This window comes from Rhinatrema bivittatum, chromosome 4, assembly GCF_901001135.1.
Source record: "Rhinatrema bivittatum chromosome 4, aRhiBiv1.1, whole genome shotgun sequence".
NCBI lineage: Eukaryota > Metazoa > Chordata > Amphibia > Gymnophiona > Rhinatrematidae > Rhinatrema > Rhinatrema bivittatum.
The window spans coordinates 57,165,373-57,188,050 of record NC_042618.1 but is presented as its reverse complement, the minus strand read 5'-3'; the positions used below and the strand labels follow the sequence as shown (position 1 = coordinate 57,188,050).

General features: G+C 42.9%; 1 protein-coding gene across 2 annotated transcripts in view; it reads right to left on the bottom strand.

Annotated features, from left to right (window-relative positions):
• SIX4 (SIX homeobox 4) overlaps positions 1-22,678 on the bottom strand; it is a 40,078-nt gene that overhangs the window by 9,259 nt on the left and 8,141 nt on the right. The window contains exon 3 of one of the 2 annotated variants that reach the window (XM_029598161.1): positions 10,528-13,999. The exons of the other annotated variant lie outside the window; for it this stretch is intronic. Coding sequence (XP_029454021.1) covers positions 13,020-13,999 — 980 coding nt within the window. The 3' untranslated portion in view covers positions 10,528-13,019. Of the gene's footprint in view, positions 1-10,527; positions 14,000-22,678 lie in introns of those variants that run through there. 2 annotated transcript variants of the gene reach the window in all.

Below are 22,678 nucleotides of genomic sequence, written 5' to 3'. Positions count from 1 at the left end.
AGGCTTATATGTCGGTTGTAAAATTGTCAAGCGGTTCAAATCTAGCGTTAATATGCAATTGGAGATATTAGAGGAAAAAACTGATTACTTGGTGCGTCATTATCTTTTTCAATATTGTATTGTGTGTCTGGAGTCCTACTTGGTAATACATAGGTCAAAAATGGTTTTCTGTACCCCCAGTAAAAAAAAAATAAATAAATTCTTCCAAATTCCCTAACAACAATGAATGAGTTGAATAAGATGAACTAGAGAAGCATAGGCCACCAAAGCCAATTTGTTGCTAATGTTTTTAAATTGAACTTGAAGAAAAAAAAAAAAGAACCATATCTCCTCATCTATTTTAGGTAGGAGTTTAGTGCCATTCCTGGAAAGATTTCATTGACTCTTCTTGTCTCCTTTATGCCATTCCACAGAGACAGTTTAAAATTACACAAAAATGAGTCAGGGTATACTGTTACAGTCAAAATGTGCTAAACTCAAGGCAGAAATCCTAAACCCCTGTGAAACTGCAAAGCCACACATAATAACTACCTCCTCAACCTAATGGAATTTAGTGCTGGCATAGCTAAGCAAAAACCTATGATACGTTTTCAATATTGTATTGTGTGGCTGGAGTCCTACTTGGTAATTTGTAATCTGTAGCCATAACTGCTCTATATTTAACCAAACATGCTTCACTCTACCCCCTGCGGTTCTAATTAACTGAACTCTTGTACAGCCCTATACTCAGTAGGGGTCAATTTTCTAAGGATTTAGGCTCCTAAATTGGCCCTTTTGAAAATGTATTGGGGCTGAGTGACTAAATCTAGGCTCCAAGGAGCTTAAAAGTAGGTAGCCAAGGGGCGGAGTTAGAGCAGGGAAACAAATGGGCCGATTCAATAAAAACACGGGAGAGCGGACGAATGCCCGCTCTCCCGGCGCGCGCACTGGCCACTTGCCGGAGCGCGCGATGCAGTATGTAAATGAGGTGGTGCGGAAGAAACGGGCAAAAGGAGGCGTAGGGACACTAGCTCGTCCCTAGCGCCTCCTTTTGACCCAGAGCGGCAGCTGTCAGCGGGTTTGACAGCCGACGCTCAATTTTGCCGGCGTCGGTTCTCGAGCCGCTGACAGCCACGGGCTCAGAAACCGGACACCGGCAAAATTGAGCGTCCGGTTTTCGGCCTGACAGCCGCCGGCCCAATTAAAATTTTTTTTTCTTTTTTTTACTTTTTACACCCTTCGGGACCTCCGACTTAACAGCTATGATATTAAGTCGGAGGGTGCACAGAAAAGTAGTTTTTACTGCTTTTCTGTGCACTTTCCCGGTGCCGGCAGAAATTTCTTAGAGTAAAATGTGCAGCTTGGCTGCACATTTAATTACTGTATCCCACGCGCATACCTAATAGGGCCATCAACATGCATTTGCATGTTGAGGGCACTATTAGGTGCCGCGGATTGGACGCGTGTTTTCTGCCCCATACTGAATAAGGGGTAAGGGAAAACGCGTGTCCAAGAGCAGGCTAACAGTGAGCTCTGTCGGAGCGCACTGTACTGTATCGGCTCCGTCGGAGCGCACTGTACTGTATCGGCCTGATAGTTAGTAGCTGAGCTCCTAACTTACCCCTAAATTCATCGAAATACTTAGAGAGAGCTAGAGAGAGAGAGAGAAAGTCTCCATATAGAGTCAGTCTGTCACTCTATATATGTACCACTAGGGTGGCGTTTTGGAGATGATGTTACAGAAACATTCTGAGGTACTGTTAGTAAAATTGATATCACTAAAGATTTGTAATCATTATAATGGTTGAAAAGTATAACTAGAGCAGGGGTCGGGTACCTTTTTGGCTGAGAGAGCCATGAACGCCACATATTTTAAAATGTAATTCCGTGAGAGCCATACTAACTACAACCCCCCACCCTCCTGACCCCCCCACGACCTACCAAATTAATTTACTACAACTCCCTTCTCTCCTGACGCCCCCCAAGACCTGCCAAATTAATTTACTACAACCCCCCACCCTCCTGACCCCCCCAAGACCTGCCAAAAGTCCCTGGTGGTCCAGCGGGGGTCCAGGAGCGGTCCGGGAGCGATCTCCTGGACTTGGGCTGTCGGCTGCCAGTAGTCAAAATGGCGCCGAAGGCCCTTTGCCCTCACTATGTCACTGGGGTCGACCAATGGCAGCAGTAGCCCCTGTGATACAGTAAGGGCAAAGGGCCGTCGACGCCATTTTGACTACTGGCAGCAGACAGCCCAAGTCCAGGAGATCGCTCCTGGACCCCCGCTGGACCACCAGGGACTTCTGGCAGGTCTTGGGGGGGGGGGGGGGTCAGGAGGGTGGGGGGTTGTAGTAAATTAATTTTGGAGGTCTGGGGGGGGCGTCAAGGGGGTGGGGGTTTTTGTTAGATTTTTACTTTTTTATTAAAGATTTGTCTGCGAGCCAGATGCAGCCATCAAAAGAGCCACATCTGGCTCGCGAGCCATAGGTTCCCGACCCCTGAACTACAGGAACTAGATTCAAAGAATCCTGCGTTGCTGTATCGCACTGAATGCTACTGACCCTCATTTCCATTAAATCTGTCCAAACTCTTCCCACTGGAAGACTCAATGTTGAATTTGCATACGCATTTGTATTGCATTATCATGTACGTTAAGGCCCTAACGCAAATTGATAAATGACCCAGTTAGGGACCTAAATTTTGGAGCTCAGCATTTTTTTGAATGTTGGCCCAAAAGAACTCACTTTGCAACTCCCATCCTACCATTGCCGTTTTAGGACCAACCTGTACCAGATTCAATAACTTAACTTTGTAACTCGCTTTGAACTCCCTGGCTGGCAAAGCATATAATAAATAATAATGATTTCATTCACGTGCATAACGTCCTAATGAATCACTGGTCGTCCATTCAATTCCTCTATTCATAATTAGAAATTGACGCTGCTCTTACAATTCTTGAAAAGTTATGCCTCACTCTTGTTCTGTTTCAGTGCTCTTTCTAGAAATAAATATCAGATAATCCATTTCACTGTATCTTAAATTACAGTTTTCACCCAATATGTTCAGCTATTTGCAGTGAAAAATAATGTATAAAAATCAACAGCTTTTGGCCCTGCCTACAATGATTACTGGTATTGTGTAGGGTTTCCATCTTATATTAAAAGGTTAGACTCAAGAAAAACATTAAGTCATATTTAAGTTAAAATCTAACACATCAATATTTAAAATTTTAGATTAGAACTTGTCACTTATTTTAAGTGGGAAGCAGATTTTCCACGGGGCTAAATCCGAAGCTCTTATTGGAGGATAGAGATGCATTGCTAGAGCACACACAGAGTATCCTCTGAAGAAGTAGAGGTATTCTCATCTTTCCTTTTACCTGGAACCATAAAGGACAACCAAGCACAACACCCACATCTTTTCTTTCGACAAAGGAACTAGCTGGTGGTATGTAATCAGTTTGCTGGGCAGATGGGAAGTAGCAGTTGGTAAAATTCTGTGAATGTTGATAAGGAATCTTTTAAATGGCCGAGGATATTACCTAGATGAGTCAGCTGTGTCTAGGTTTCTAACATAGATCTGGCATGCAAATTTTCTTCAACAGTTTAATATGATGAAAAGCACATAGATAGTACTTGTTTTCCTTGTGGCATAAGAGCACCACACTGCAGACATGTCTGTACTACTTCAGCATCTTCACACCAAAAAATCTATCACACTAGGCAGTATTTTCCTAACTATAACTTTGTACTGCCAGTATAGTTTTAAATGTTGCAATCAGGATATGTAACTACATAGAAAATATCGCCTTCTGTTGGTTGTTCTAAACTAGCTTGATGAGTCTCCAGTGCGGTATAGCTTGTTGCAGTTTTATGTACTGTTATGTATGCATTTTATTATCAAGGGATGGAGGAGTAGCAGTTATTGTGTGTGAAGAACTTAAGGAGTAGATTTTAAAACGTGCGTGCGAATGTGTGGGTGGCATGTACAAGGGGGGGGAGGGAGAATGTATGCAAATTCTGGTGCGGCGATGCATTTGGGCCTTCTCCAATTAAGGAGCGGACTGGGAGGGAACTTCCCTACCCACCTACCTAAACTCCCTCCCTCTTCCTCTCTCCTCCCCATCCCCTAAGCCCTATCTTTTTTTTTTGGTTTGTTTTGGAACTTACTTCAGGTCCCCATGCTGAAGTAATTTGCGCACGCCGGCACGCAAGTCTTCGGAACAGCGTTCAATGGCGCTGTCCCGACCTGTCCCTTTGAAGAGGCACGGTAGGTTGTGCGCGTACCAGGGTTTACGCGGGTGGCCGGGCCTCTGAAAATTCGCCCAGTGCGTCCAAGGCCTGGCCATGCACATAAAGCCCAGGATTTACATGCATAGGCCTTTGAAAATCCACCCGTGTATGGTTATAAGCCGAGCTACCATAGCCCTATTGTTTAGTACTGAATAAAAATTGTATTCCTACTTGTATATCATGTTCCATATGATTTTGGACCCTTCAGCAAAGCACTGCTGGACAGATTACTGGACTTTCTATTTTACACTCCCATTTTATTGTTTTAGGGATTTTAATAGACATATTGACCTAAGTTGTCAACAGTCCTGCTGAAGAATTTATGAAAACTATGAATGATTTAGGGATGACTTATTTCTGAACTTACTCATGCAGCAAGTCATTCACTTGATTTAATTTCTCTCAGTAATCCAAAGGTGTCAAAATGGAAGGTCTCTGATCTCAGTGTTGCACCACTTGTGAGATCTATTCGTTTTATGATATCTATTCAACGAGTGTATACTTCACTGATGTGCAGAATAAATATGGTTGAAATGGAGTTTAGCTCAAAGACATTGATAAACAAAGAAACATTTATAACACCTTTGGGTAATGATCTTCCAACTAAATTATACATTTTTTCAGTAGATCATATGGTATACACTTGAAACCCACACGTATTATATACACATGTAATATAAAGTATCCGTATCTTTACCCAGGAACTTGTACGCATATGTACGCTTATGGACAAAGGCAAACAAGAAGAGATGCAGGGAAACTAATTAAGTCCTTGTACTTCAATATCTCATGTATTGTGTACGGCAACTTCACTGTGGTATAACAACAGTAACACTTTTAAAACTGGTCCCCCGTTACTTCTGAGATTGGAAATTGTTGCACTTCCGTCCCTCCCGACGCAGCCTTTCGGCGAAACACGGGGTCCATGTGAGGGGACCAGTTTTAAAGTGTTACTTTTGTTATACCACAGTGGAGTTGCCGTACACAATACATGAGATATTGAAGTACAAGGAATTAATTAGTTTCCCTGCATCTCTTCTTGTTTGCCTTTGTCCGTAAGTGTACATATGTGTACAAGCTCCTGGGTAAAAAATACGGGTACTTTATATTACATGTGTATATAATACATGTGAGTTATAAAATACTATCATATGGCTGCAGGTAGATCTAAATGTGCATACAGGCTGCCATGCGTAGTTGTTTGAAAGTTATTATGTAAGGGCCTGATTTTAAAAAGCATTTACATGCTTAAAATTGGGTTTTACATGTGTAAATGCACTTTTGAAAATTGCTACAATATATGCGCCATTGAATAGTCCATAGGATATTCATGTGTAAGTGCACTTTGCACGCATAAATGGCTTTTTAAACTTGCTACGATAGTATGTTACATTTACACATTTATTAATTATTTTTTTTATATACCAACATTTGATCTCAATCGAGATATCACACCGGTTTATATTCAGGTACTGGAGGTATTTTCTTATCCCCAGAGGGCTTACAGTCTAAGTTTTGTACCTGAGGCAATGGAGGGTAAAGTGACTTGCCCAAGGTCACAAGGAGTGACAGCAGGACTCTAACTCTGGTCTCCTGGTTCATAGTCCACTGCTCTAACCACTAGGCTATTCCTCCTCTCAAAAACTCTTTTAAAATTACCTCCAAACAAGTACATTTTTAAAGGAGCGCACATGCGCCCATAAATGCATGTATTGGGCACGCGAGCAAAAATACGCTCAATTTTATATCACGCGTGCAAGTTCACGTGTACCACTTAAAATATCCCTACTGCACGTATGTGTTGGAGCCTTTACGCGCGTATTCACAAGTAAATCGGGAGGAGGGAGGAAGAGAGAGAGAGCAAGAGAGAGCGACTCTTTCAGCGAGACAATCTAGCACTCGATATATCTCCCACTTAAGAGGGACACTTTCAACTCAGGGTGGTTTTTGGGGGAGGTCAGTGTTACAAAGGTCTGCAGACCCTTGCACCCTAGGCAGACCATTGTAACACCGACCCCCCCCCCCAAAAACCCAGCCTGAGTTGAAAGTGCCCCTCTTAAGTGAAAGATATATAGTGCCCCGACTGTCTCTCTAAAAGAGTCTCTCACGCTCGATCCCTCTGGCCCAAAAATCTCCAGAATTGCACCTCATCAGGACCAGTAGTAAAAGTTATGCAGGTAACATGGAGCCCGTTGCCATGGTCAGCCTTGCAAAATTGGGGGGGTTATGCGCAGACGTCTTATGCCCTTGCCCCGCCCCTTTTCTGCCTCCTTATTCTTGATTCTCGCACAGGTAATGTATGTGCGGACTTCCCGGCTTGCAGCCCACACATGTATGTATGGGGCCGTTTGCTTTTAAAATCTACCTGAAAGCGAGCATTTCTTTTCAAACATGCTTACATTTCCAGAAAATAGGGCTACGCATCTTTTTAAGATGGTGGGTGGACTGATCAAAAAATGCCAGCAGTGTAAGTGATCTGAAGAATCTGTTTGTTCAAAATTGTGAGGCGCTTACAAAATATTTATCTGAAAAAAAAACGGATACCAATTTTCAGCAGGTTGTTTAATGGACAAGTTATCCAGTTAAGGTTAGCCGGATAACTTGCTCTGAATAAATATTCAGTGGGATAAACGTCCTACTGAATATCCCTGACTAAAAAAAAAAAACATATCAGCTAACCTTAGCTGAAGAAGTTTGAACATAACCGGATATTCTTTGGAATATCACTGGTTAGGTCTAAAGTTATGTGGATAAAGTGTGTGGCCGGATAATTTTAGACTTTTTCGGCTATATTAAAAAGAATATATCCAGATCAGCAGCATCTCTGAAAAAAAATTAAAAAAACCCCACACAAATTGTGGGCCTGCAGGCCCAAACCTGTCCCTGCCTCCCTCTCACACAAACTCCAAAGGCCCTGTGGGGCCAAACTTGCCACCTCCTCCCCAAAGAGCTCTGTTTTTAGCTTTAAAATAAAGATATCAGGGCCGCGAATCCATGCACTTTATTCCCCCTCTCCTCCACCTCCTGCTCCCGCTTCCCATATTTTAAATGTTAAGATCTTGGGTTCAGGCCCCCGCCCACCCCGACCCCCGGTACCTTAATCTGTCATATTTACTCACTCGGATCGTGGTAGTGTCCGAGCCTGGCACGTCTGACGTTGCTAGGGACTACGTTGGAACAATCCTGGTGAGAAAATATGACAAATTAAGGTACTGGGGGTGGACTGGTGGGGGAGCTCTGTCACACCCTGGATCGTCCCCAGAACGCCCCTTTTTCAACTGGCTAAATTACAGCCAGATAACGACTTATGCAGCTTAGCTGAATAACAGGCTGAATATCCCACAAGTTGCCATTTAAAACAGATAACTTTAAGTTATCCATCTAAATGGCTTTTGAATATTGATCCCATGTAATTATTCAGAGGGAATTGAAAGATGAAGTTAGCTTGACTTTTCGAGGAGCCAGTGTTTTGGTCTGTGGGACCTGGTCTTAATTCATTTAAATCAGGTAGTTATTACTAAGATTGAGCTAATGCTATCTAAGATCAGATCGTCTTCTTGTTTAACAGATTCTTCCCCATCATGGCTGATAAATCAGGCAAAATTGGAATTCACATTATCTTCACACAACCTTGTGAACACCTCACTTATACAGGGTAGATTTCCTCATGATTTGAAGGAAACTATTGTTAGACCATTACAGAAAAAGCCTTCCTTGGATTTCAACATACAGGCAATTTCAATGTCCATATCGAAATTTCTGTTTCTCTCCAAAAGAACTGAGAAAATTGTAGTAGTGCAGTTAAAGCAATATCTAGAAGAAAATAAGATACTGGATGCATCACAATCTGGATTTCCCAAATCTCCTAGCACCAGGTCTACTTTAGTTGCTTTATTAGATACTTTACGTAGGAATCTTAACAAAGGCGCCAGTGCTGCTGTAGTTTTATCAGATCTATCTGCAGGGTAAACTGTCTTCAAGGTGAGGATCTCAACAGGTGGTGAAGGGAGTTTTCCTGCTCCTCCCCAGTCCCCACAAGAGCTGCTTTTGTCACCTGTTCTTTTTAATTTACATCCATCTCCACTGGTAAATATATTCAATATAATGGGGATTACCTTTTCAACGTATGCAGATGATATACAGCTATGTGTCGCTTTAGGCAAAGATAGAGGTCAACCAGTGTTACAGTTAAATCAATGTCCAAGATGAATGAGGGCTAATAAATTAAAGCTGATCCCACCCAATTCTGAGATCTTATGGGTCTGAAATGCCTCAGTATCTCCATTTCCTGTTCTGTTGGATAGTTTTCAGTCAAGTTCATGTGGACTCTGTCCGTATCTTAGTGATTCAGGTTTGAGGATGACCAAGCAAGTCTTTGTTATGACAAAGTGTTCTTTTATTATTTGCATTTAATTAGGAAAAATGTGACTGTTCTTAGATAGTTATGTTGCCACAGTAATCCAGTCATTAATGATGTTACACATTGACTACTGTACTATAGTATACTTGAGTTTACTTAAGAAAGTGCTCCATACACTTCAGTTGATACAAAACAGTGCTGCTATGATTATGGCTAAATCATATTACACCAATACTGTCAAATCTTCATTGGGTACCTGTGTCTCATCGTGTTTCTTTCAATGTTCTTACGTGGGTTTTCTGGGCCTTGCATACGTTTCAAAAACATTAGAATAGAGAATACAAGGAAAAGATTATTTTCGCATATGGGTGTGTTCATGTGCAGTTTGCTTTCTAAAGAAACTAAGCATTTGATAATTATCCAGTTTTAGAAAAATGATCAAAACTGTACCTTTTTTTTTTTTAAAGTAGCCTTCCACTAGTCTGTAATTAGTCTATGATTATTAGTCTTAGCTCATTCGGGTTTGATAATTTCTGGAGACAAATGTTTTGATTATGTACTGTAAATAATTAAAACAAGAATACAATATTAATTTATGTATCTCATGTGTTATGTTAGTGCTGTTTGTGGATATTGGTTGTTCCATGCTATGATGATTATTATGTATATTGCTAAATTTATAAAATCTATTTTTTATTGGAATGTTAATTTTGTAACCTATGTTTACATTTTGGTTTTGTAATTGTTGATATCTTATTGGTTTGTTAATCTGCTTTGGGTGTGTTTGACAATGAAACAGACTATAAATCTAATAAATGAAATGAAAGTATTGATCATTCATATTGGGTCAGAATACCAAAAGCATTTATGCCCATAAAATGTGGTTTTATGTGCGCGAATGGGCTTTTAGAAAAATAAAAATAAGCACAGAACGAATTTCATGCTTACTTTCACACAGATTAGAAAGAGGATTTCTTGGTGGTGGAGTTGGGGGGTTTGGGAAAAAATAATGCACATACTTTTGATTTTCAAAGATTATGCGCAGAGATTCTCATGCATGCATTTATCCCAAGCAGGTGTAACTGCATGCGCATATGCTGAGCTAGGTTTTGTGGACACCTGCTACTTTTGCTAATCTACCCGCAGATTTCAGCCCCACCCGGCCTGTTATAAAATTACTCTCAGTATTGTAGATTATCAATGCATATTCTGCATTTTTTATCTTGATCTATGCTTAGCAGAATCAAATATAAAAACAGTGTGTTTATTAAGTATTGTGTACTTTTTCAAATGTATTGATTTGTATTGGATTATGTATTTTTTTTTTAGTGCTGCAGACTGTGCGGGGTGGTCCTTTCATTGACCAGAAAGGTGGCATATAAACCTCAGATTAGATAACATTTTCTCTTCATGGTGAGGTAAATAACCAAATCGAAAAAGAAGAAACGGACACTGCTTCCGCCCATGAGACGTTAGGTCAAAGGACCCACCAAAGAGGAAAAGGAACTTAAGTTTCAAGAGGTCAATTTGCAGAGCCCTTCACGTTGCTGCTTGAAATTGTCCTCCTCAGTCCAGCTATAAGTTAAGTGTGGACTTCCCAGTGCACATACTATTAGTTGTAAGAGGAGCAACATTCCCTGGGAGGGGCGCAAAGATAGGGTATGTTAAGAAAACAGCACATGATTTGATTTTCAAAATGTACACTTCGTTTTCCGGCCATTTTCTGATCGCGCGGGTGCAAAGTCAACAGGTACTTTCTACCAATGGAACCTGAAGGCGACCGGCACAGGGGAAACTACCCAAACAGTTTGCCTTTGAAAATCAGCGACAAGGTACTCGTGGGATGTGCATCTATGCGGGCTCTCCCCCCCCCCCCACACCCCAAAAGTCTCCACCAGTTCTAGAGAGGGGTGACCCATCTCTCCGTGTGAAGGCAGCTCTTCTCTACTAAGGGGCTTCCTGTGCTGAGGAGGTCCCTCTTCTGACCTGAGAAGAAAGGGAGAAGGAACTCTCCCTTCTAAGAAACTGCACTGGGGAAGAGAAATGACAGCTTGCTGAAGTTAGGTTTTTGCTTTGACAGGAATCATGTGCTCTTTTTGAGACTCAGGAAAACAGGATATGGACTGGTAATACAGATTCTGTACTGATTGGAGAGGAGAAAGGGGAATCTAATTTATAGACATAAAATAAGAGAAAACTATAAATCAGGCTTAGGCAACTCCCATTGTTGTTACAACTGGAATGAAATATCCTTTGTAAATCTATTTGCACGTACAACAATACAGTCATGCTTTATTAATGACTTCCCATGGAGATCCCATGCAGAAAACAGAAGATTTATTTCCAAAGAGCAGTACTGATTACAGGACTGAAGGATGCGTGATAAATTGGTGGCAGGATACCGAAGGATTAATATTGGTACTACTTGAATCTATTACAATAACTAAATATTCAGGTGATAGTGCCCAGAAAATGTGCACTAATGTACCAGTAAAAACAGAAATAATCATTCCAGTATGCCCCTATCTTGATTCCATACAGGAATCAGGTTCCCAAGTTAATCATGGTTTCATTGTATGAAAACCATGCATATCTAAGAAACATTCAACATGATTATTTTTCCCAAAAAGATAGTAAATAGGAGAAAAAACCCTACTGAATCAAGCTATAAAGACTTGATGGTGCATCCTTAACCATTGTCTTCTTCTGATGCTTCTGGGTGCACACTTAACACTCTATGGAAAGCTATTTTCAATCCAAATTTACTGAAGCAATTCTGAACAATCTAATCTAAAAGAATGAATGCACTTTTAACATCCTGAACTGTGCTGGTTTTGCCATTAAGCAAACCTAGGCAGTCCCCTAGAGTGCCAAAATATGCTGCACAAGAGCTCTGCCCGAGGAAGACATGATGGAGGAGACAATGGAGCAGCCTGGGCCCCACCAGCTAAAGAAATGGAGGGAGAGCCAGGAGGAGTGTGGCAAATGAGGGTCCCCATGCCCTGCCTGCCAAAGAGATGGAGAGGAGCCAGGCCACAGAAGTGGGATCCTACACTGCCAATCCTCACTGTTCTGCCTCTTTTGCACTGGCACTGCGAGCAAGTTAAAAACTTGCAGGTCGGCACTTCCTGTTGGTCTCCTGCATTGTGAGAGTGGTGGCCCAGGTTTCTTAGGATCAGTTAACCTGAAGGGGGGGAGAGGCAGATGCTAGAGGAGGGAGGGAAAGAGGTAGAAGGGCAGATGCTGGAGTAGAGGACGAACAAGACAAGAGGACAGACGCTGGGAAAGGGAGAAAACAAGGCAGAGGACAGATGCCGGGGAAGAGAAATGGAGAGTTGGAGGCAGCAAAGGGTAATAATAAGAAAAGGAGACATTACATGGATGAAGGATGTTGTGGAGAAAGCAGTGGAGGGGATGGGAGACAAAAAACAAGGAACAGAAGAGTGGGAGACAAGAAAATGGAGTGGAGGGGTAGATGAGAGAGCAGAAAGATGGACATGGAGGAGTAAGAAGAGTTAGCAACGAAGGGAAGAGATGGAAGGTGAAAAGACAGAAGTAACAAGGGAGAAGGATGGGAGTTTGCATACCGGGTGGCAGAAGTGCTAAGTGGTGGTGCTACAGAGGAAAGAGGGAGACGGTGTACAAACAGCATAAGATGCTCCCCTGCTAGCTTAGAAAAACTGTGCACACAACAATGGCGCTGGGCTGGAGGGACAGAAAGAGAAAGGGGGTGTGCTGCGTCAGAACCATCACTGTGAAGAGAGGGAGCAGGATGCTGGAGCAGCTGCAAGGCAGGTAAGCTGGTGAGGGGAAGGAGGGTACGCACATCGGGCTGAAGGTTTGCCCAAGGCACTTAACATCCTTGCACTGGCCCTGATCCCAAAGGTGAGTTTAGGCTACTGGGGTGTTGAGATCTATGCGATCTTAATGGGGATCACTTATTGGTTAATTTCCCAAATTTTGAATATTAAAGGAAAATGTTTTATTTCATTTTTGCAAAGCCTAAAATAATGTCAAACAAATCAGCAAGTACTGTGAAATGAAAAATAAAATACATTACCAACAGTTAAACATTAACAGCAATTCTTGTGATTCCCAGAAAAATCTGTGTCAAATGGCCCATAAAAATGAATCAAGATCATCCAACAAGAAATATGCAATACATCCAAATCAAGAGGCTAAGAACAAATAAAGACAATTAGATATTTTAAAAAAATTCAGTCTAAAACCTCTGTGTAAAATGCAGATAATTCTAGTGAAGGCATTTAGGGGGCTACAAAAACAATGCTACAACATAAAACTGGACAATAGTGTTGTGTTACATATTTAATTGCTTTGTGAACATTTTGGGAGTTTTATATCGGAGACAAGATGTGAGAAACAAAGTGGGGTTATTGTATGGACGTATGATCAGGTTTCTGAGAGGCTCTCTCTTTTCTCCTTTGTGCTGCTCTCCAAAGAGAAAACCGTGCAGGGGATGGCAAAGTATGGTTAAGGTGAGTAGAGGCTGAAACAGAGGCCTGTTGTTCTGTCTGTTTCCTGCCAGATCTGTGAACAGCGGCCGTTTCTGGTCCCAAGTCTTCTGGAGCTTGATGGGAGGAGGACGGTGTGGCTACCGACTGCCCAATCACATGCAGCATCCTTCTCAACACCTGACCAATACTGGCCATTTCATTATGAAGGCCATGCAAGTCAGTAGCCATAGAGCTGTGGAGGTCATAAAGGTTTCCAAGCTGCTCGTTTACACAAGACATTTGATTCACCAACAGATCCTGCTGCCGCTGTTGGGTCTCCATTCTTTTCTGTTCCAGCTCCAAAAGGTCAGCAAGACGGACATGGCGAGAACAGCGGAAGAGGCGAGAAGAGCGCCTCCTTCCCCTTTTCCTCACCTGAGAGCCTTGTCTTACAGAGGATACACTACTGTCAGAAGTTGGAGAAATGCTTGGTAAAGAAGAGTCTTCTTGTGACTCTGGGTGTTCCCTTTGAACCAGCCCTCTCATATTCCCGTTCAAAGCCAGTTCACCATGGAGGCTTCTTGCCTCAGACTTTTGAGTTTTAAGATGCTTTTCCATCTGTTGGGTGGAAGAATCCAAGTTTTTGGAATAGGAACCAACATTTGTGGGCTGATAGGAGGCAAGGGCCTCCAAATCAGAAGAAAGCATTTCACTAGATGTCTCTGTAGCCTGCGGACAGCAATGCTCTGGTGGCTGGGTGACCTGGTGTGGGCTCTCTTGTGAAGCCTTTGTAATGTGTGTCTGTCTTGGAAGATCCTGAGACAAGTTCTCTCTCTTCTCTGCTGCATCCAGCTGTAACCTTCTGCAGGCTTCGGGGGGCATTTTTCTTCCTTGAGGTACTCGCCATAAAGAAGTCGCTATGGAAGAGAAAATAAATATTAAAAATTGATTCAGACAGTCCTTTGTGCACGTTCAGGCTGAATTAGATGGGCGACATTGATGTTCTCTATTCTCAAGATACTTACTTGTGCAGCCAGAAGAGAAAGTCAAGATTGTGATCCTGGATCCTGCAGACATCTGGGCTACTACAGAGGACCCGGAGAAAGAGGACATGTCTACATGTAGGCTTGAAGAGGAGACGGCCACGTACTTGTCCTCACCAAAAGGTAAATGTACTGACAACTTGCTCTGGGGGCTGAAAAATTAGAAGAAAAAGGTGTGGGAATCTTGTAACAAGAATATATTAAGACCTATATTATATGTTAATCTTGTTGGCTAAACAAATATCTGAATTTTAAAATTAAAAAGTATGTCTGTCTACTTTTCATTCGTCTTTGAAAAATCCTCAGCCTTACCTCTAATATGTTGAATCCTTGCTTCTTGTAGTGTAAAAAGGGAAAAACCTGCTTGCAATCATCCTTCTGACAGGGGTGAGGACAAGTATGTGTGCGCGGTGGATCTCTTCCAATGGCCACAGTGTCCCGTTCTGCTCCCCATCTTCTCCTTCACCAGACTACGGCCTTCCCCTCTTGTGTTTTTATTCTCCTTCAGGTCTGTCTTGCAGTAGCCCAGAGCATTAATGTGTTTGAGGATCCTGGTCCGTACCAAAACCTTTCCCCTCCTCTGAGGTGCTACAGTCAATCCTGGTAGCACTACAATATTAAACTGCTGCACAAGATCACCTTTTCATCAAGGCTAAAACACAGCTTCTTACTCCTGCCTGCAGGAGATGACGACGTCGGCCTGAATGTTCCAGCTGTGCGGGAACTAGTCAGTACGAAAAGCAGCAGAGTGTAATACTGCTATAGGAGCACAAACAGTGGCAACACAGGATCTTTAGTAGCGTGCGTGTGCAATACCCAGAGAAATTCTTCTGGCTTTCACGACGCGCTTCTGCGCCACATATATATTTGTAGGGATGAAATGACGAATCCCATCATGAGCAGTGGCTTGTTTGGTCCAGATAAAACCAAACAGTAATAAGCATGGTCATGTTGGACTTGATTTTCAAAAGTGACTTATGCACATAAAACCTCATTTTGTTCACCTAGGTGGCACTTTGAAAATATAATTAAAGGGTTGAGTGTACAAACATAAAACCCCATTTTTTGCATATTTTTATCCTGGCAAGAGGTATTCCAGGCAGCAGAGTTGGAGCGGGGAAAGTTTTTAAGCACATAACTTTCAATTTTCGAAAGTATGCCTGTAAATATACAATGCAAAAAAAGAGCGGCACGTGCTCGGGAGCAAGGGGAAACTTCCTGCAGGCGTGCGTGCAAGCTTGCATACTGGGACAGCTGAACATTTTAAAAGCAAACTTAAATGCTCTAAGTCTGCTTTGAAAATCTGGGTGAAAGTATAGAGTACCTGCAGACTTTAGCCCTACATGGACTATTATATGAATTAACCTTGTATATTGTACAACATACAAATCATTCTCTCAGTTAAGATCTTGATATTGGTGGATTTCATTTATTCAGCTTACATTCTGCAAGAGAACAAGATGAACATAATGGAAGTGTGCAGTTTGTAGATGAATTTAACTCGATACCCAGATGTGGATGATAGAATTAAGTGTCTGATCTGCTCATATACTTAGCATGTTTGTGAGATGGCCATTAATGCTGTAAAACATATTTTAAGAGTATCTAGTTGCAATTATTTTTCCAGTTACTTTGGAGCTACATGAAACAGATATCATGCCAATTCGATTTTATCTTGGGTGCACATTTACTATGAATAAACAGAATTTCCATCCAATGGAAATTCCCCAGGCTGTTTTCAGATTTTTAAATACACATTTTTAATTTTTAAAGCCAGGATTTAACAAAAAACTGCGTGTTGACATGACCGTGACATCTGCCATATAATTTAAAAAATGCAGCACCAACTGGAGGATTGCTCCAGAAGCAGATCACAGGAAATTTTGTACAAAAGTAAAAAAAAAAAAATGTAGCTTTGTGAGAGAGTTACTTTGACAGAAAACCAGTTACAATACTAGCTGCTTTTTAGACCTGGACTCTCAGAAAAATACTACCTCTTGGTATATGTCAAACACAGATTTTGCTAACCGAACCTTTTTACATTCTTCAGATTAGGGACAACTGAGTATTGCAAAGACAGGTGGAGGGATCCTGTTTTTTCAGACTGCCACAATTCGGGACTGGAAGGGGAAAACTCCACAATAATATACGGATGTATTTCTTCAGAGAAAGAGTGCTGGGCACATGAAAGAATCTCCCAGCAGAGAAGGTACAGAAAAAAAAGAAATTAGTCATGGAATTTCAAAGACCACAAGACACGCCCAGAGAATGCTTAGCCTTAGGAAAGCGAGAGAAGAGGCAGAGAGCAAGTGAGAAGCTGCAGCTTAGCAGCCCCGAAGGAAAAGGGATGCACTAGTGTGGTGCGGCCTCCTGTTCTGTACAGACTTCTCCAAATGACCTTCCCCCCCATTCTGTGTCTGTGGTAAAAAATCAACTGTCGCATAAGGTCCTATGAACACTTAAAAACTAGTGATACCAAGCATACTGGAAACAAGTTTCACTGCTGAAATCCCATCTAATTGTGCCCAAAAAAAAAAATAATTTTAGAGCCTAAATGTATATAGTGGTTCACCTGTAGGTGAATGCATTTTTTTTTTAATATGAAGCTCCCAATGTGTTTCTATCATCTGATGATGTTATGTCAGTAACCTTTCAATACAGTGATCACTGTCCCCAGAAGAAAGGTCATCAATAATTGTAAAGGCTCTCACTAATAGGGAAGGCAACTTTCTAAGGCATTCCCCCAAAGTCATGCTTTGCCCACAGCAGTGGGAGGGGGGTCTCTGAAAATCACCTTCCCTAAGTGCGGGTACAATTCCGAGGGTGGCGCCACTATGGGCGTACTTCTACCGGCTGTGAACGGAAGTGTTCCTGGGGGGGGTGGGAATGGTGAGGGGCTTGCTAGTACATGCAATACTTTGTATTCTTCAAAAGTATCTGAATACCTTGACCTGTTAAAAGCAGCTGCTCAAAAAGGAGATATTTCTTAGGCAACTTTCAAAGGGAAAATTTTGCCTTTGAAAATTGGTGCAAGATCCATCATTTAAAAAAAAAAACAAAAAAAAGCCTGCCAATTTTGCATTTCTGTGGGCAGTTTGGAGATTGCCTCTAAATGGATTTTGCAAACTCATTTAATGCAATGGCTGCAGGGGATTAAAACATGGTGAGTTTATTTGGCAGTAAAAGTAGCGTTTGCAACACTCAGATGCTGTGCATTCTCAGAAAGCAGGACCATGCACGGCAGAAATAACATTACTTTTAATTTCTGCTTTTTGCCTTCACAAATAAAGCAAAGTCAACGAGCAAAGGCATCAGGAATGGGAAAAAAAAATCACTGGTGCCAGGGACCTGGGGACTCAAAATTCAGCACTTGGGGACCAATGTAATATCATGCATGCAAAAAACGTATCCTGGACGCATGTGGTTTTTTTTAACACGCACACATCCCCTCTCTTTGGCGCTCAATCTAATATTCTCTTGAGCTGGCATGCTAAAAGGGACGCGCAATGGATAATTTGCGCGTCCCATCACATCCATGCCATTGAGCGCTCAGGAGCAGTGGCTGTGCGCAGGTAAGGAAAATGGATACTCGATTTTTGGAGCATCTGTTTTCCTAACCCGTGCACAGCCATGGGTTAGGAAAACGGAAGCTCGTAAATTGAGCTTCCCTTTTCCTAACCTGACTGCTGTCAAGTTTTTTTTTTTCTTTTTTGTTGCAGCTTTCTGTAGTTCCTCCTGCTTAGTATCGCAATAATATTAAATAGAAGGAACCACAAAAAAAAAACAACCTGTATTTTTTGCTCTTCTGAGCGTGGCTTGGAATACCTCAAAACGTAACACCAGTGCTGGGCTGGCATTAATTTTTGAGTGTTAAAATGTGTGTGTCAGGCACACTTTTTTTTTTTTTTTTTTTTTTTTTTTAGATCGGGGGTACTAGCTAATAGCCTCATCAACATACATTTGCATATGATGAGCGCTATGGGGTAGATCTTTAAAAAATACGCGATCGCGTACTTTTGTTCGCGCACCAGGCGCGAACAAAAGTACACTGGATTTTATAAGATACGGGCGTAGCCGCGTGTATCTTATAAAATCCGGGGTCGGCGCGCGCAACGGGGTGCACATTTGTGCAACCTGCACACGCCGAGCCCAGCGCGCGCTGCCTGTTCCCTCCGAGGCCGCTCCGAAATCGGAGCGGCCTCGGAGGGAACTTTCCTTCGCCCTCCCTTCCCTTACCTAACCCACCCCCCCGGCCCTATCTAACCCCCCCCCCTACCTTTGTCGGCAAAGTTACGCCTGCTGAAAGCAGGCGTAACTTTGCGCACGCCGGCAGGCAGCCCCGCTCCATCCTCCAGTCCCGGGGGCTGGTCCAGAGGCCTCGATCACGCCCCCGAGCCGGCACCACGCCCCCGGGCCCGCCCCCGAAACATCGCGGCACGCCCCTTTTCGAAAGCCCCGGGACTTACGCACGTCCCGGGGCTTTATGCCCGCCGGCGGCCTATGCAAAATGGGCGCGCCGGCGCGCGGCCCTTTTAAAATCCGCCCCTATACATTTTGCGGGGAGTTGGATGCGCGTTTTGTACATGCTAATCCCCTTATAGCATAAGGGGTTGTGGATGCGCCTCCAACCAAGGGGCGCATCGGCCCCTTGGTGTTGTGGCTGAACCCAAGAGGACACGTTGTGGGGATGCCCCCTGCGGCCAGACCACACAGGAGGCTTGAGGAGAGAGCAAGGAAAAAGGTAAATAGAGCAAAAGTAAAACAAAGTTAGCAAAATGACTAATAAAAAGAGAAAAAACATAAATAAAAAACACAAACACTTTTTTCTCTGTCTCCTAAAAAAAACAAAACAACCTGTCCTAACCCTATAAAGCAATCTTGGGAAGGTCCCACTAAGGCAACCTGTATTCATACCAGAATAGCAGCAGCATTTCAGCTTGGAAACTGGTGAATACCATCAGTCTCCAGCCATGCAAGGCTCTGCTTCATACTGACTGGTGTTTAAGAGGCTCAAACTTAATTTCTTCAAACACACAAAAAAATGAATGCAGTTTTGTGCAAAACTAAGAGAAAAGACAGCAAAAAGATCAATGACTAAAGGAATATGCCATGAGTGTCCCCCGTTCGCACCTGTGCCCGTCCACCGCCCCTTCCCCCCCTCCCAGTCCTGACTCCTACCTCATTCGCTGAGACGCTGCTCGTGGCCCGCCGAGCGTGCGCTTCTCTGGGCTGAGAGCAGTACAGGCACCACTCGCGGCGTGCCAAGTCTCTACCCCTCTCTGCCGCGAGCGGGATAGGCTCCGCTCGCAGCCCCTCATGGCTGCTCTTCGGCGCCCCCTAATGGTTGGTGCCATAGGCGACCGCCTAGTTCGCCTAATGGGATGCACCGGGCCTGGGACAAACCAGCCCGGTCCTGATTTAATCCCACTGCGTGCACAGAGATGTAGTCCCAGTTTCCCTATTGAGTTCCTTAACAAAAGCAGGATTACACCTGCCTGCCTGCACTGGGGTAAAAACCAGGACCGATTCAGCTTGTCCTTCTCCCACAGGAATGCCTCTGCTTACCGTGAATAAAGTTATATGCAGATAGACCATGTATGCATAACTGTATCTGCATATGGGGTATGCAATTTATTTTTTTTTAAAAGCCCATTTTCATGGGTAAAATGCTGTTTTTACCCATGGAAACAGAGCTGGATGGTCAGCCTAGTTATGAGCCACTCATGAGTTCCACTGCAAAAAAATGCAAGTCAAATACTTCATCTTGCACTTTGGTTTTCTGCAAATGGAACTGGCTAATAATAATAATAATAATAATGTTCCCCTTCCCTTTCAGAAGCTGTGACACAGATCAGGCACTAAAACTGGTAGCCAGACTTTCCAGCCCGCCCCATACTCTGAAATAGATCTCTCTGAATTATTCAGTTGTAAAGAGAGTTGTGATGAAAAACCACATAGAAATTATTAAAATATTACTATGGAGAGGAGGGAAAAGGTTTCCAAACCAACAAAGTCAGGAAACTAGTAAGTTGAATGCAAGTAGTTTCCAGTGTTTCCCAGCCCTCCCCTGGAGGCACATCCAGCCAATCAGGTTTCCAGGATATCCATGATGAGCATGCAGGAGAGAGATTTGCATGCACTGGAGACGCAGGCCGGGCACATCTCTCTCCTGCATACTCGCTGCGGCGATCCTGAAAACCCGACTGGACAGGCGTGCCACCAGGAGAGGACTGGGAAACTCTGGAATAAAATAACCTAATCTGCTCTTCCGAGACAATTTTTCAAACGTAAACAGCAGAGGCAGCACAGGACATAATGTTGGTGGCAGGGAAGAAGATTGCATGAAGAGGTAATGTACTGAATCGGACTTCCATCCTTCGAATGAACGAACAAAACTAATCAGCTCCTTAAAAACATCCCTCCTCTCCCCCACTCCACACCTTTCAAAAAAAAAAAAAAAAAAGGGAAAGGTGGGACCCAGGAGCTCTGCAGCATGGATGAGTTCTTGTTTTGTTTTTCTGCTATTTTATCTTTTTCTTGAAGCGTCTAGGAGAGTCCCATGGCTATGGGAAGTCCTGCAAGTCCTGGCTCTTCAGCCAAGCCTTTAAGCAGGTAGCTGTTAATTTTACATCTGTTCAATGCTGGAGACCACGAGGCAGGTATTCAAAAGCCAATTAGACGGATAATTTAAAGTTATCCATCTAAATGACAAATTTTGGTATATTTAGCCTCTTATATAGCCAGGTTTTAGCCAGATAAATTAGTATCCAGCTAAAATATAGCTAAAAACGGTGTTCCAGGGGCATAGCTGGGAGGAGCTACTTATCCAGCTAACTTAGGCCTGGATTTATCAAAATGCACTAAATATTGCATGCGATAGGAAAAGGGGTGTGTTTTATGGTAACAGGCAGTTTACCGCAAAGTGCGCTATCTTAGCACTTCGCATAGGTATTAGCGCAATGGTCTCTCAGCCTAGCTTGATGGACTCTCTATCTGGATAACATCAAGCTAGGTTGAGAGAACATTGCACAAATCTCATCTTTATGTGAGTTTCCTCACAAGAGAGCACTGTTCTGTTCGTACATTTCACTTTGACTGTCAAAGTGGCCCCTAACCCCTACACTAATACCTAAACCTCACCTCGAGTGACTAGGTAGGCCTCATATAGAGGTATAAATACCTACCTAGTATGAAGGCATTATGGCTAGGTGCTCTCTCTCTCTCCCTTCCCCTCCCAGTGGTTGTTGAAGGGCCCTGATAACTAGGTTGGATCTCCAGAAGCCTAAAACTATTAAAACCGGCATCTGTGAAAACATCACATGGTGCGAAATACCAAAAAGGTGGAGGGTCGTCATCCAATGACTTATGAGAAGAGATTGAAGAATCTAAACATGTACACCCAGGAGGAACAGAGGTGATATGATACAGACTTTCAGATACTTGAAAGGTTTTAATGATCCAAAGATAACAACAAACCTTTTCCATTGGAAAAAAATCAGCAGAACCAGAGGCCATGATTTAAAACTCCAGGGAGGAAGACTCAGAACCAATGTCAGGAAGTATTTCTTCACGGAGAGGATGGTGGATGCCTGGAATGCCCTTCTGGAGGAAGTGGTGAAGACCAGAACTGTGAAGGAGTTCATAGGGGCGTGGGATAAACACTATGGATCCATAAAGTCTACAGGATGCGAAGGAAGAAAGGGTGGCTCACGGGAATGATGGCTACTCCCTGGAGACAATACCCTTATTCAATAAACATACATACGGTTAATGCGACTCCAACATTGCTCTAAACTACAACGGCAAGAGAAAATGTGGAAAAAAGGATGTGTATTCACAAAAAAACTGGGAGTAGCTTGCTTGTTACAGTGGTTACTACCCCAAACCAAATAAGCCTGATACTTCACTTTCAATGCATATCCAACATAACTCTCTGCTGCAATGGCAGGGGGGAATGAAGTAAAGTGGATCCATATACAGACAATAACCAACAAGGTCCAAATTACATAGTCTGGGTAAACAAATAAGCATGGGTGTAGCTTGCTTATAGGAAGCTAGATATTTCACTTAGATGCAGTTCCAACACTGCTCTCTACATTAATGGTGGGGGTGGAAGGGAATAGAACCAAAAGGTTATAAAGGGCCAAGAGTAACAGAAGTATGAGAGAAAAAAAAAAAAAGTGTGAAAGCTTGCTGGGCAAACTGGATGGGTCGTTTGGTCTTCTTCTGCTGTCATTTCTATGTTTCTATGCAATATGGCTTCACAAATTATGAAGCCAGCCCTCTTGGCCACAAATCCTGCCCCAAACTCCTCCCCTTTTTCTATTTTGCATTCCACTATGCATTATGGCGTTTTCGCATGCGTTAAAGGCATTTTTTTCATGCAAAAACGCCATATAGCACTTTGATAAATGATCCCCTTAGCCAGATAAGCAGTGAATAGTGAAACTTATCCAGCTAAGGTAACCGGTAGGGATATGCAGAGGGACGCCATACATTGCATTCGGGATTTGTATTCGTCAGGGGGCAGAAACGTTGCATTCGGCAAGGGGG